Source organism: Setaria italica, chromosome II, assembly GCF_000263155.2.
Source record: "Setaria italica strain Yugu1 chromosome II, Setaria_italica_v2.0, whole genome shotgun sequence".
Taxonomy (NCBI): Eukaryota; Viridiplantae; Streptophyta; class Magnoliopsida; order Poales; family Poaceae; genus Setaria; species Setaria italica.
Window position 1 is genome coordinate 16298353 of NC_028451.1, and position 15251 is coordinate 16313603.

General features: G+C 44.5%; 2 protein-coding genes across 2 annotated transcripts; one reads left to right on the forward strand and one right to left on the reverse strand.

Moving 5' to 3' along the window:
- Positions 1 to 1407: 1407 nt before the first annotated feature.
- Positions 1408 to 2095, reverse strand: LOC101752762 (pollen allergen Phl p 2). Its single transcript, XM_004956220.2, has one exon. It carries the CDS (start codon positions 2035 to 2037, stop codon positions 1681 to 1683), a length of 357 nt encoding a protein of 118 aa, XP_004956277.1. The 5' UTR covers positions 2038 to 2095; the 3' UTR covers positions 1408 to 1680.
- Positions 2096 to 10291: 8196 nt separating this feature from the next.
- LOC101753170 (PRKR-interacting protein 1) lies at positions 10292 to 14931 on the forward strand. The gene is made up of 3 exons (XM_004956221.3): positions 10292 to 10468; positions 11182 to 11470; positions 14193 to 14931. Exons 2-3 carry the CDS (start codon positions 11216 to 11218, stop codon positions 14463 to 14465), a joined length of 528 nt encoding a protein of 175 aa, XP_004956278.1. The 5' UTR covers positions 10292 to 10468; positions 11182 to 11215; the 3' UTR covers positions 14466 to 14931.
- The last annotated feature ends 320 nt before the right edge of the window (positions 14932 to 15251 follow it).

Genomic DNA, 15251 nt, shown 5'->3' on the forward strand with positions numbered 1-15251 from the left:
CTGTAAATAATTTTAAAATGCCCACTTACCAGGTTTCCCCCAAAAAGCAAACAAACGATTTGGATATTGGTTGGGTCTCAATGCCATGACTTTATCTCACTGGTCGGCAAGATTGACATGTTAACTTTCTCAATGAAAATGAAACTATCACTTTCAGTCCCATGACACATTTTCATAAATATAGGAGCATCATTTGTTCTTGCATAGTGTCAAACTATGTAGAGTGCTCCCTCGGAACACCCTCAACCTCGGCTGCCCATCCCTCCGTTCCACCATGAAAATTAAGTCGCAACTGATTGTTTCGATCCCACAGGAATCCAAAAGATTCGTCTCGCCGTTTAGCCTCCACTTATGTAACGGGTTTTGTAAATAGTCTACATTTAATACTCCTAATTACTCCTAATTAGTATCTAAATATTCGATGTGACGGGTGCTAAAAATAAATCAGGAACCAAACCAGGCCTAGATAGCACCATCGCCATTTTCTGCGTCCCTCCCATCCAGACAAAGTGCCGGTTCCCATGGAGGACGGCGATGAGAAGCTACTTATTCCCATGGAGGACGGCGATGAGAAGCTGCCCATTCCCATGGAGGTCAGCGAGAAGATTGATGGATCACAATGCAATGTCTTCGGTAGCGTTCCCAATCTTTCCAACACGGCCTTCTTCATGTGAGGGACAGGGTAATGCTCCCCTCCCTTTTCCTTCAGTATCTCTCGTAAGCAACCTTAAAGAGTGAGAAATACCCTATTTGCCCTATCAACTAGAAAATTCCACTAAGCTGTTTCAACCTATTGCACAATCTCATCAATGTTTTTTGGCATGCCAGTACTCCTATGGAATAATGCCTGTATGGCTGCAAATAATGCTTAAATCGATTTGCCGATGGAAAAGGGATTGGCGCGCGGTTGGGAGATTTTGCCGATAGGAAATATAGATATTGGCGGTTTGTTTTTCAGTTGGGCGAGGGAAAAGGAAGAGCGCCGGCGGAGGAAGATTGGCGTGAAGTAGTTTGTTTTGCTGTTGGATAACGTCGGGAACGAAACGACACCTGCGTGCAGTCAAGCAAAAACACTCAACGTGGCCTCCGCTCGCACCAAAACCGGCGCTGGCAATTAACGCTCGCGCCTGCACCCTCCGCTCGCTTTGGTTCGTGGAGGAAGTGACCATGCAGCCAAATATGTTACGAATAACATCCTCAATGTAAATTTTATTGTATTTTATGATATTTGTTTGCTGCTTTAGCGGAGTTTTACGGGGATAAAATTTCTCTCTCCTCTCCGCTCATAATTAGTTTGCTGATGTACCATAGATTTTAATATCCATAAATCTCCGTGCCATCCCATTGAGACTGGAAGCGAGCATTACTTTCAAGTTGTACTATGTTCTCTTGAACAATTAATGTGTGTAAATCAAATATACAACCGTCTCGAAGGTGGACCAAATACCCTTTTCAAAAAAGAATCTTATGTAAATTAACAATATATTCTAAATCAGGTGCACATATAGGCCTGCAGCGATGCGTGGCAAGGGCATGCGGGCATGCAGTATGGTGTATTTCTCCTATGCCTGCTGTCTCAATAGAACCATAGAAAATTATTTATGGGCTCGCTCGCACGCGGGCTCGATCTCTCCGAAAAAATAATTTCCATGCGACTCAAGAATGGGCGCGCCCCGTTACTTAGACCTGGAGGCTAGTCTTGTAGACGGAGCCAGACTTGAAGCCTTCGGGGATGGCATCGTCGACGACGCGGTAGCCGCCGGACTTGGCAGCGAAGCGGATGGAGAAGGGGCCCTTGAGCGGTGCAGTGCTGTCGAGCGTCCAGGTGCCGGCCGGCGACTCCTTGAGCTCCGAGAAGTCGTTGGCGCCTTTCTCCTTGACCTCCACCTCCGAGATGGCGACGCTAGGGATGAGGACCAGGCGGGTGGCGCTGCAGCCCGGGCCGGTCTTGAAGGTGAGCGCTGCGCCGCACGAGCCGACGGCAAACAGTGCCACCAGCGCCGCGGCGGCGAGCAGGAAGGAGGACGAGGAGGCCATTTTGGCGTGGCGAGAAAGCTGGTTAGTTTTCGTAGGCTCGCTTGTTTTCTTGAGCGATGGAGGGATGGATGGATGTGTGTGGTGATCGATGTTGCAGCTGGGCGTATTTATGGGCGCCGAGGCAAGAAAGCCGGGCGTGGACGTACGGGGCGCCATGGTCATCGCTGGCCGGCCTGTTCATCGATCAACACTTGTACAATAGCTATAAATAGATCCGACCGAGCTAGTCCTGGTTGTCTTGCTGTCAGCCAAAAGAAGCGCAGAGGGGCATGCGGTACTCTCAAAAAAAAAAAAAAAGAAAGAAAGAAAGAAAAGAAACACAAGACTGGCCGTTGTCGTCTCTTGTTTATTTAACAGTTTTTAGTGCTACTAGCAAAATGTTCGTGCGTTGCTATAGTGAAATATGGTTGTATTTTCTAAAACTCGTGTATGTTTATTTCTACTACTATATTTTATCATAACGGATCTCTATACCTTTGCTAGAAAATCAATAGAATTTTGACATACTTTTTCTACTATACTTATTGCACTTTTTATTACACTTTTTATTTAAGCAAGTGATTCCTAGTAACAAAAATAGGTACAAGTATAATATATTGATGCAACCATTTGAATTTTAATCTTAGAGTGTGAGGATTATGTTTCACACATGGTTCAGTCTAGCAAGCACCACAATTGTGTGAGCGTGGTCTACATGCATTATTAGCAAGGGTGGACCTATTTCTCAATATAAGTAGTATGCAGTGCATGACCACTTGCACCTACGCTGTTTGGTGTGCAACATTTTCTAACCTTATGTACTATCCCAATTATAACTGCATTTGTATAGTTAAAAAAAGTCCCAAAATAAACACACAAGTTGGAGCCTACCGGTCCAATAATGTTCCAGCCTGTTGCGCACCAGTATATGCAGCCCCATCTATCAAAAAATGCCTGAAGCACCCATATATCAGCCATCCGCGTAAAAAGTTACAACGTTCTTGTTTCTTCTCCACAGCTCGTTCCGATTTTTCCCCACCGCTCGCATCACCGCTAGCTCACTACGGGAAACAAGAAAATTGCCGAGTGTATTTTTTTTGCCGAGTGTTTTTTTTCGAGCACTCGGCAAACAAGCTCTTCGTCGAGTGCCAAGCTAAAAACACTCGGCAAAAAAAAAACACTCGGCAAATCGGAGCTTTGCCGAGTGTCAAATAAAAAACACTCGGCAAAGAGGGGGGTTTGCCGAGTGTTTTTTATTTGACACTCGGCAAACACCCCTGTTTGCCGAGTGTTTTTTTTGACACTCGGCAAAAAAATAATTTTTTTCCTCTTTTCACCATGAAATTTTTTCTACTCCCCACATACACCATGTGGTACTCCATGTTAAAATTTTGTATATTTTTGGATTTATTTGCTATATTTATTTAATTAATTGCATTTCAAGGGAATTTTTGGTATAAGTCAAATTTGAACTGCAAGTGATTCAAATTATGGAACAAAATGAGTAGAAAAATGATATTCATGTTTTTCGGCCCAATTTGAGACCTGACCCATGAAATGACAAGAAATTTCGAACATCTTGTTCAGGAAACACGACCACGAACGTGTGGCAGTGGTATTTTTAAATTATAAAAAAAATAAGCAAAGTCTGAAAATCATGAGATTTGTCATGATGTGATGATATCATAGGTGGAGGCTGTGGAAAAAAATTGAGAATGTTTTGCACATTTCATCACGTACGATGTTTACAAACCGAAGTATTTCCGAAGAAAAATAGTAACGTTGAGAAGGATTCCATAAGATTTGGAGTCAAAATGACGGTCGAGTTTTGATTTGACTACAAAACTTTTTGTACAGTGAATAGAGAATATATATTATTTCATGTAAATTTTTGACAGTTTTTTGAAACTGTTGGATATTTTTTAAATTTTTTTAAAATAACTTTGCCGAGTGTCCTAGGGTAGACACTCGGCAAAGAACCCTTCACCGAGTGTCACCCCTAGGACACTCGGTGACTTAAAGTGTCCGGCCGCCCAAAGACTTAAGTGCTCGGCCCCTTCTCTCCCTCCCGTCACTCCCACCCATCACTACTCCCTCCTCTCTACCTCCCGCCGCCGCCCGCCGCTCGGAGCCCCCCGCCGCCGCCCACCGCCCGGCGCCCCCGGATCCGCCGCCGCCCGCCCGGCGCCTGGCCCCCGGCCCCCGGATCCACCGCCGCCTACCGCCCGGCGCCCGCCACCCCTGGCCCCGGCGCCCGGCGCCCCCGGATCCGCCGCCGCCCGCCCGGCGCCCGGCCCCCGGATCCGTCGCCGCCCGGCCCCCGGCCCCTGGATCCGCCGCCGCCCGCCTGGCGCCCGGCCCCCGGCCCCCGGATCCGCCGCCCGCCCGTCCCCTCCACCGGATCCGCCGCCCGCCCGGCTTCTCCATCGGATCTTCTTCCCCGCCCCTCCCCTCTGTCACCGGCGGCGCCGTCCCCGGGATGTGCTTCCCAGCGGCGCCCCCCCCAGATCCGGTGCTCGTCGTCGGGGGAGCTCGGGCAGCGGTGCTCGTAGGCGGCGGATCCGGTGCTGGCAGCGGCGGGGTTCATGGCGTGGCGGCGGGAGGCAGTGGCGGTGGCTGGTGGTGGTGTGGATGGTGGCGGCAGCGGCGGCGGCGGAGCAGGTGGCGGAGCATGACTTTTTTTTTATTTTTTTCAATAATTGGTTGCCGAGTATTTTTTGGGCACTCGGCAAAAGTGCCCGACACAAAACACTCGGCGAATCAGTGTTTGCCGTCAGAATTTTTGCCGTGTTATTTGCCGAGTGTTTTTGGGGCTTCGCCGAGTGCCCCTGGCACTCGGCATCTTCCCTGTTTCCCGTAGTGGCTTCTGCTTGCCTCGCATCAACGCTCTTTCCTATGTTGTTATTTTCTATCCATACTAATTTTTCTTTCAAATCCTTCCCGTGCACTTATACTGGGACGAAAGCAGTAAATTTATATTTAGTATGTTCGACTCACATACATATTATGGCCCTGTTTGGTATGACTCCAACTCTAGGTGGAGCTGCTCCACTCCAGAACTCCAGGTGGAGCCAGCTCTGGATGGAGTTGGAGCTGTCTGGGGAGGGTGTTTGGCTGGGAGGGTGTCCCTAGCTCGAGAAAAGAGGAGTTTGAGGGTAGATTGCCTTTCTTGCCCCTGATTCAATTTGAACTACTTATCACAAATATAAAATGAAAGTACATGCATTGAAGTCCAAAATAATAATAAATTACATGTTCCAAAAATTTAAAATTTTGAAATAAATTCATAGTTCCAAAATAAGGTCGTTACAATAATCATTGCACTAATTCCATGCTAGGGCAATTGATGTAGCCATACTATCACGAAAGGTATCCATAGTCACAAAGCTTGATTCCGAAGTTGATCCATCGGAGGCATGTTGAGACACGGCATACTTGTTGTATCTTTCCGGAATAGTAGGCATGTAGGTAGGATCTCTATCAAAATTAGCAAAGTCCACATCAACGCTAGCATGTTCACGTATGAAATTGTGTAGAACCATAGTAGCAGCAACAATCTTCTTTTGTGTGATCCTTGAATAACCGGGCATCTTGTAAAGGATTTGCCACTTCATTTTTAATACTCCAAATGAGGAGACCAATGATCAATACCAATAGTAGTTATGTCAGAAAAACACTTGGCTAATTCATCTTCATTCTCAAGACCTTTCTTTTTGAACTTTCCACAACCCGGAATGTCCTGAAATAAGAAAAATAATAGTATTATTATAAGCATTACCAACAAAATCGACATATGCAAAACAAATATATCATCAAAATTGAACCAACTTACAGCTCTAGCTTTTTTCCACCATTCGTCATCCATAGCTATAGTCTTCTTTATAGGATCCCAACCAGTCCCTGTTTGCCTCAGCATTAGTTTCTTCCATGCCTTAAAATCTTCCTTTAACTTGTCCCATTTGTTCTTGATCTGAGCCTTCGTAATTCCAGTCTTTTCTTTGAACCCTTTCTCAACCTCAGCATACCCAAGTGCATTCAAGTGTGTGTTTGGTCGATTTCCTTTTCCAACTTGTTTGGCAAATAACATACACAACACCTGAGTGTTCTCTGAGTTCCAATCAATTTCAAGCATCTATCCAACTCACAAATGTCATATTAGAAACCATTAATCTACAACATTGGTACTATCCAATTTATCTAATTAGAACATCCTAATTTCAGTCACATTCACATTCTCATAATATATTAGACAATTAGTGGTCGTGATTTTTGTAAGTGGCATAGTAAGATATAAGTAAAAGTTCATAATATATTAACTGCTATTAACACCATTTCAGCTATTTCATAAGCACTTAGGTGATGGTGGTTAGAAAATAGGATTATTTAATTAAAGAGGTTGCAAATGCTATCCTTTCATGTGGCTGAAAGTTCATTAAACGATGCCTTCATTTCCATGCTGCAAAGTGTCAAAGCTTCTGATAAAGACTGATCCAAAAAATTTACACTTGTGTTTCTTTCATACAATACTAATAAAGAAAAAAAAATCATATGCACGGTTCTAGAATGGACAAGACCACTTTTATACTATCTGCCAAGTTGAGTTTCACTTTCAAATATTGACCAGGTACATTTATATATAGTCCAAGTTGATCAGTTACGGGTCTCTACTGCTATCAGGACAATCTAAGAATTTCTTTCAAAATTTCTGGCATTCCATCAACACAGGCCAGGCAGCAACTTGTGGCTATGAAAGATCCTATGGATGCATATCCAATAACAAGTGTTCCAAATCTTTGCTTAATTTGCACTATATAAGAACAACTATCTATCTAAAAAACATCTAGTAATGATATGAAGAGACAAATGCCAGGAAGATGATCAGAACATGCCACCAACCCTGGTGGCGGGCCTCTGCGGCCGGCAGTGGGGCGCTACAGCCAGCGGCGGCCTTCGGCGGCGGGGCGCTCCGGCCGCTGGTGGGGTGCTCCGGCCGCCAGTGGGGCGCTGTGGCCGCCGGCGGGGCGCTGTGGCCAGTGGCGGGCTTCGGCGGCGGACAAAGGCTGCTGGCGGCGGCGTCTAGGGCGGCCGGCGGCGACGTCTAGGGCGACCGGCGGCGGGGACCTTCGACCGGGGGCGTCGAGGCGCGCGGGGGGTCGTCGAGGCGGCCTGGGAGTACGCCGCGGCGCAGAGGGCGGGCGGAGAGGGCGCTCGGTCCGACGGCGTAGAGGGCGCTCGGTGCCGGCGGCGGGGGGTGCCTTATCCAGCGGTGGGGGGTGCGGCCGACGGCGGGGAGCAGGGGGATCTGGTGCCGGCGGCGAGGGGTGCGGCCGGCGGTGGCCAAATCCGAATGGAACAGAGGAGTCAATGGAGGGAGGCGCGGGACGGGGAAAAGGGAACGGGGACAGAATAGAACGAAACGTTTTCTTCCATAACGAGTGGCATTTGTGGGTAATTATCCACCAACTCCACGAGGAGGTTCAAAAGAGAGGTTTCTGGAGCAGCAAAAGAGGTGCTCCAAAACTCCACCTCCATTTGCACTACAACTCCATGGAGTTGGCAACTCCATGGAGTTTTGGAGTTGGGGTGTTTGGCTGAATTTTTTGATGGAGTTGTTGGAGTTTAGGAGTGGAGCCGTGCCAAATAGGCCCTATGTTTCTTTAACATCGATAAATGATCCTAAAGTTTGCAAACTAAATAGCTAATTTGAGTTAAAAAATGCGTATATGTACATTCGCATGCCAATTTTGTTTACCTCCGATGAACAGCTGACCTTTCTATATGGATTATAGTACAATTCAACAAAACCTTCACTCTGATGAATCTAACTAGGTTTCTGTTCTCACTTTCTTTTTTGTTCAGACCTGTGTGCACCGTACTACCAACAACTGAATTTGGAATCAAACTTGGGATCTCCGGGCGCTACTGAGGTCCTGCTGACCAATCGGTCACTCACTTCTAAGAACTGTTAGAGCTCAAGCTTGGGGTGGACTGTAGTGTTTGCACGTATGACATCTTGTTTCAACTTTTGTTTTAGCCTATAAACTCTAGATCTTGTAAGAACTGGAGCACTTTAGTTTAGCCCGTAATTTTGGAGCAGAGTCTGCATAAGACCAGTTTTGACTCCCGTATGATTTTTGAAAGAAATGCATGGTCTAAACGGCGCCGGCATGATTCGTGGTTGCATCTTTGGTTGGCTTTTAGCTTTTGCAAAAGCAAAAATAGGTTGGAAAGCCCAACCAAAAGTACCCTAAATCTCTTGAGTGTAGAAAAGATAACTGATTTTCTCACCTATGTTTTACCAGAAGATGCTTCTGATGGTCCAGTAATTTCTGTTAGCTGACCTTGGCGCAGACCACCTTCAAGAAGTGTGTCAATGCTGGCATGGAAGAGTGATATAATAAAAAAATAAATCATTGCAATGCCCACCCACCAAGTATAGCAATGCAACTTGGCCTGTTCGCTTCAACTTATTCAGTCAGCTTATCAACCACCAAACAGTGTTTTCCTCTCACAACAAATCAGCTGTTTCAACTTTTTAGCCGGCTTATAAGCTGAAGTGAACAGGACGAGTTGCATGGCGATCAATAAATCATGCAGAGAGGGATCTAAAATAGTCAGTAAGAGATGAATATGAAAGAGAGGGCATGATTATGTTTAAGATAGGAGTACCCTTCAAGTCCAGTACGGAGGAAATGCTTTTTTTCAGTGACATCCTTGAGTAATTCCATCCATTCCAAAATCGCCCACACCGATCTTTGGTGGAAGGCTGATCTTCATTCATCAACCCCTTATCCTGTATCTATCATATATTCATATTATCCTCTGAGATGTATCAGGTCCAGCTAGTCTCTCCAGGACAAAAGGACCCATGAATAGAACAGGATCAAATATAGGCACACGGTGATTCAGTGGTATAAAGGTCCCTCGGCTACCCTCATTACATGGTATGCCCTCGCCTTGTTGGCTGGCAGTTGCCGCCTTTCATGATTACTCACAAGTTACAACATGGCAATGCGATTTGAGAATTGAGATGAATGTTCCGTTACTAGATCTGTTATAATATTCAGGAGAACAGCATTCATCATATCATATGCAAATGCAATTCTTGTGATCTTGTCCCCAAATTTTTAAGGTGAGTCAGTCCCCACAAAGGAAAACGAATTGGCCGACTAAACCATCTGCTAAATAACTTCTGTGAAAAATTGCTACACGGTGCGCGCAATGTGATGCATATTACCCCCACGAGCGTGCAACGTCACGTGTTGTGCGTAGAATCAGCAGGACCCAAAGAAGAAGAATGCGGACCTCGTGATCTTGAGGTGCGTAGCGGCGCTTGGGGCCACAGCCGAATGCGGTGGCTCCTCCTCCGCTTCCGCCACGAGCCGCCGCCGCCGCTCGCTGGGCACTTTGCTGCCATGCCTGTGTGTCGTCCGAATTTTTTCTTTTTTAGCTTTTTTTTAAAATACTTACAAATACGCTCCTGGAGGTATTCTTTCAAAATATAGACCCTGAGCTCGGCGCCATGATTTTTGGCGCGAGGAAACACGTCTCGCACCATGGCCAATGGTGCCGAGGTCTCGGCGAGGCGTTGGACATGGCGGTGATCTGACGCCGACGTGGACAAGGCCTCGCCACCATAGATCTTGGTGCCGAGGTGTTACCCTATAGCTCTTGGCGTTTGGAATGAAACAACTATAATTGTTCCGAAGAGCATGCAACAACCACATTGTGGTTTAGCTGGTTAGGATGCGGGTGTCTTATCCCAAAGGCTTGGGTTTGAACCCTAGTACTGAATCTTCTTTTGCTACATTTTTGTATTGTTTCATTTCAAACGCTAAGAGTTATAGGATAACACCTCGGCGCCAAGATCTATGGCGCCGAGGCCTTGTCCACATCGGCACCAGGTCACCACAACGTCCGACGCCTCGCCAAGACCTCGGCGCCATTGGTCATGGTACCGAGACGTGTTTTCTCAGTGCTAAAAGCCAAGGCGCTGAGCACCACCACGTCCGACGCCTCGCCAAGACCTCGACGCCATTGGTCATGGTACCGAGACATGTTTTCTCAGTGCTAAAAGCCAAGGCGCTGAGCTCAGGGTCTATATTTTGAATGATATCTCCAGGGACGTATTTGTGAAACAAAAAAAAATACGGGTGTGTCCACTGCAGAGGATCGGTTGCACTTAGGTTTGGGGCCATTGCACTCATTATTTGATATGGGCCTCTTTCTGTCGTCCAGCCCAGTCCAAAGTTAATCGACACAGCCTGCAACTGCAAGCACCCAAAAGGCCACCGAGAGCTTAGCCGACGAAGAGAAATTTCTGCCACGGCCGCCGGCGGCGGCCACGACGTAGGGAGCGAGCCCCTTGGGCGGCCGCTGGGGCTTCTGTGAGAGGCGTTAAGGAGGATCCAGCAGGGGCACCGCGTGCCCGGTCTTTGGGCTCTAGCTCGAGGTGAGGAACTTGACCGTCTTCGAATGCTCGTTTAGAGCCCTGTACCACCATACGCTTGCCAGTGCTTACGGGCCATAGAAGCTAGCTAGGGTTAGGGATGTCTGTACGCGAGAAAAGTTAATTCACTTCCTACCGCCTCAAGTCTGACTTCAATAGGTCAATAACATTACTTGGCATGCAGTTTAGGGGCCAGGTCTTCATGTGGCCTATGTTTATTGTTTTGTTAGATTTATGACTTGCTGTAATTTTTCAGAGGGCACAGCTGGGAGACTGTCCTGATTTTTGTGCCGCTTGCTGTTCACTTTTTTAAGAACAATGGAAGAAATTCTATGCATGTTTTCTTTAATAGGATCAAATTTCATTTCCTAGGATCCAAACATATTTGGTAATGATCACCCAGTTGTTCATTCTCGGCAGTTCCTAAGCCCATTCAAATTTTAGATAATTCAAACTTTGCTAACTTCAACGTATTTTCATTTAATTTCTAGCAGTTAATGTTGCAATTCTGAACTTCAACATTTCCTACATTCAGCTCCGTGCAGGACTTAACATGCTTATTGACATACATTATTGTGCTTTTGTGTGTGCTCCATCGGGTATTTGTTTAAGCCTAATAGGAACTAGGAATTTCAATCTGTGAACCTGTTGTCCAAATGCAGCCATACTTTATGGAAACCAAGCGTTCATATCCATTATCATTTGTTTATGTGCAGGCAGCTTGAAAGACAAGTAGAGTTGTATCCTGCAATGACAACTCACAGCAGAGATAGCAACATGCAGCAGCTAGTCCCAATAGCACCACCAGGAAAGGCTTCTGGTAGTGACACTGGCAAGGAGCTGGTTCTGGTTGATCCTGCAGGAAAGGGCTCAGGAGGAGTAAAACTGCGGGAGGATGAGGAGGACCTGGAGGTGAAGCTCAGGCGCATCATGGAGAATGTCCCTGTTCGTGTCAGTAACACATCAGGGTCCTCTGCTGGTTCCGGCTCCGGTGATTTCCACCAGGTACTCTCCCTCGCTTCCTCTGTTTGTGCAAGTGTGGACATTCCGTTAAAATTTATGTTCCCCATATGAATGTACTCAAGCTAGAAGTACAAAGATAGATAGTTGAGATTGGATGAGTAATCAGGTGGCATTATTCTGATGTTCTCTCTTGTAGTAAAAAATCTTGCTCAAATAAAAGAAGTCTTGCTTGATTATCAAACACGTAGATATATATCTTTTTTACCATTAAAGGACAGTTTCTTGTGATTATGACTCTTTCACTGAAATGAATTCCAAGGATTGTAGTACAGCTTTGTAATACATCTGGTCCAAAATTTAAGTCATTCAAGACATGGACACTGTCTACAAGGTGACACTTTGACTAGTGATTTCTAAAAGTTTGCCTTTTTCAAACAAAAGAATACATATGAAAATTCTTTCATGATGGATCTAGGAACATCAATACTATGTTACCAATCTATGTGGGTTTTTATATATCAATGGTCAAACATAAAAAATGCTTGACTATCAATGGTCAAACAAAAAATGCTTGACTAGTCTTTTAATAGACATATGTTGCAACTAGTAAGTTAGGAAAATGGGATTAGTCATTCTTTTCATCTTTAGAACTATTCATTCTGGCATTATTTTTCTGCTTAGAACTGAACCTAAAATTGCTGTTTGATGCTCTCATTCTGGAGTTGCCTTTATTGCAGGTTCAACTTTAGTTGGGATTTTTCTATTAGGTTAGATGTTGAATAATGTGTCATCTTAGCATCTGCTTCTAAAAGTGTATATGTGTTATGTCTGCCGATGTTTTGTGCTTGGAATCATAGTTGGTGATCATGGGGAATATGGGGACAAGGGCAAAGGCACCTAAACTTGGTGGTGGAATGGTAGATGGAATTTTTGTTCAGATAACGAGCTATGTTACACAGATACTCCGATATGGATACGGATACGCAATATGGCGATACTCTGATACGACATTTTTTCCAAAAACACCGATACGGGGATACACGAATATATAAATTATATTTATATTTATATAATCGCATAATAGAAATAAAAATAATAATACACACATTATTCGTAAGCATCACTTAAAAGGTTACTGTAATACCCGATTTCTTATTATTTTATATAATAATTCATCATGTCTGTTGTTATTCTTTCTTGTTAATACTGTGTATTTATAGGCAGAATGAGGGATTAGGGTTTCGATGTATCAGGAAAGAATCGGAAATGTGTTGACAAAGTATCAGAACGAGTGATGACTGCTTGGCTTATATGTTACGCTTACTGTGGCAACTAACTAATACCCAATGCAACGAATTGTTAATATAAGATAAGATTATGAAGCCAGTAACTATATCTTAATTGACTTGGGGTATGTACAGAAGTGTTGTCAAACTTATCATGAAGGTTTCCTAGACCCCACATAAGCTTAGGAACCACTTAAGAGTTAAGACACGATCCCTCCAATGGTTGTATCTTAATTTTTCTTTATTTAGCTCAACAAGATCTTTGAGCTGTCTCTTCAGTTATCACTACCTGATACCACAAATCACCAAGAGACGGTCTTCATTGGCTAAGAGACAACCTATATTCTCTCTTGTTGGCCTCTCTCTGATTCTGCTGATATTGCAAAGCTAAGAGATGGTTTGCACCCTGCAATTCTGCAAACAGCATTCTGCTTCATCCCCACATGAAAGCACAGGAGAGCTAGTACTGCTAATTAACTGATTTATGCAATTCTTAGTACGGTGAAAATTTTGGTTGCTTCTCTAGTGCTCTACTAAAGTGGTTGTATTTCTGGTGTTATTATGATCAGCATTAGCATATGGAATGGTGTCTAGTATATATAGCCTATTGATAATCTTCTTCAGCTGGTGACCATAGTTAATTTAATTTTGTTATAGAAGTATCTCATGTCTCCTGTGTCAATTAGTTTTAAAGATTCCAAGTGGCATACTGACTGTTCTAAAAGAAATGGTGCCACAGAAAAACCCTGTTAATTCGGCAATCATAAATAAGAACTTTTTGGCCCGAAATCTATGACATAGCACCCCCCCCCACCCCCACCCAAAGGCATGGGTTTGAATTGCAACCTTCAACTGGAAAATAGTTTATACTCCCTCTGTTCCAAATTGTAGGTTGTTCCAAATTGTAGGTCGTTTTACCTTTTTAGATTCATAGATATTATTATGCATCTAGATATAGTGTATGTCTAGGTGCATAATAATATATATGAACCTAGAAAAGTCAAAACGACCTACAATTTGGAACGGAGGGAGTATTACTGATTTTGTGAGACATATTGTATTACAGAGGTAACGCGCAACAATTCAAGGCATTTTTTGTTTGCTGTGTTGCATTCTCATTTCTTCTTTCACTTGACACTTAAAGTGTCTGAAAATCATTACTCTATCTGGTTCACTTGATCCCAGCATTTGCAGGAAGGCGTAAGTTTATTTCCCTTCAGGGTATATTGACACTAAGTTATGTGTCAGGACATGTCAGAGGGACATGGGACTGGCAAATCATGAAACTTGTGGGTGTATCATGCCCTTAAGTTTCTTTTGCTTCAATGTATTCTCAACCATCTTGTTTATCAAATTTTGTAATATGATTCTAGATCGATATTCCTATTTAACAAATCATGCAATGAGTGATTTGAGGCTTGAGAATTAGCATTAAAATTATCTGATCTTTTAATTGTAAAGCATTCTTCCTTTTATAGTATCGGCAAATGAGGAGGAGAGAACAGGACCGGCTAGCACGAATGGATGCTGACTACCAAAAGAGGAAAGAGATGGCTTTGTTCGAAATGCGAAAGGAGGAGAGGCTGAAAGCAGCTGAGGAGCGGACAGCCAAGAAGCGCTTGAAACGCCAAAAGAAGCAGCGGAAGAAAGAGAAGCGAACTAAAACTAGTAATGGAGGTGAAGAATCTAACAGAATGGAGTCATCTGATGATGATGAAGGTTCGGATGATGATGAGAAGTTGAAGCAATGACATGTCAATTGCATTTGAAGATGCTTTTAGACTGCCATCATGCATTTGACTGTGGTCTACTTGCTTCTTGAAGAAGGAAGCCTGTGCGTTCCTCCCTGCTTAATTGTGGCCTTGTGGGCACTTTAACTCACGTCTGGTATGCCCATCGTAATAGGAGTCGGGAGGAAGCAGATATGGAGAGCACTAGAAAGTTTTCTGTTAGTGTTCTTCAGAGATTCGCCTTGCATGTTGCATCAGCACCTCTTGATCAGCTATTACCATTTTGAGCAGAGATGGAAAACACTACATAGTTTCCTGTTAGTGTTCCCCGTTCAGAGAATTGACTTGCACCAGACTTTTTCATCATCTCTATAGATGCGTCTGGCATGCATTTGTATCGCTGTGTTTTTTGCTTCATATACTTCATGTATTTCTTAAAATCTTGTAAAATTATGTCTTTTTTAGAATGTAGTTTGATCTGCTAAAACCTTGTTCCTGTTGGATGCGAAGTTTGTGCCCTTGGTCAAGCAAGGCTGCTTCTTTCTGTTGAAGATCGTTGTCAGCTAAGATGCGGTATCATTCCGACTAATGGGAAACATCCGGCGGTGGAAGTCTAGGCAGCAGATGCACCTTCAGGACATCAGCCCAACTAGGATCCAAAGGGACAATGACCCTCAATAATACAACTCTGTTAACGCGGAAACGTGTCATGTGCCGTCACACAAACGCGTCACGGCTCAGCGAACGGGTTTGGGACCGGTTGGTCACCGGAAGCCCAAGTAGCACCGGTCTAGGTAGGAGGTCCTG

Bases quoted from the DNA above. Each gene is read 5' to 3' on its own strand.
- LOC101752762 (XM_004956220.2), bottom strand. From the start codon at position 2,037: ATGGCCTCCTCGTCCTCCTTCCTGCTCGCCGCCGCGGCGCTGGTGGCA.
- LOC101753170 (XM_004956221.3), top strand. From the start codon at position 11,216: ATGACAACTCACAGCAGAGATAGCAACATGCAGCAGCTAGTCCCAATA. The intron at 11,471-14,192 runs GTACTCTCCCTC...TTCCTTTTATAG, and splicing joins GCTCCGGTGATTTCCACCAG to TATCGGCAAATGAGGAGGAG.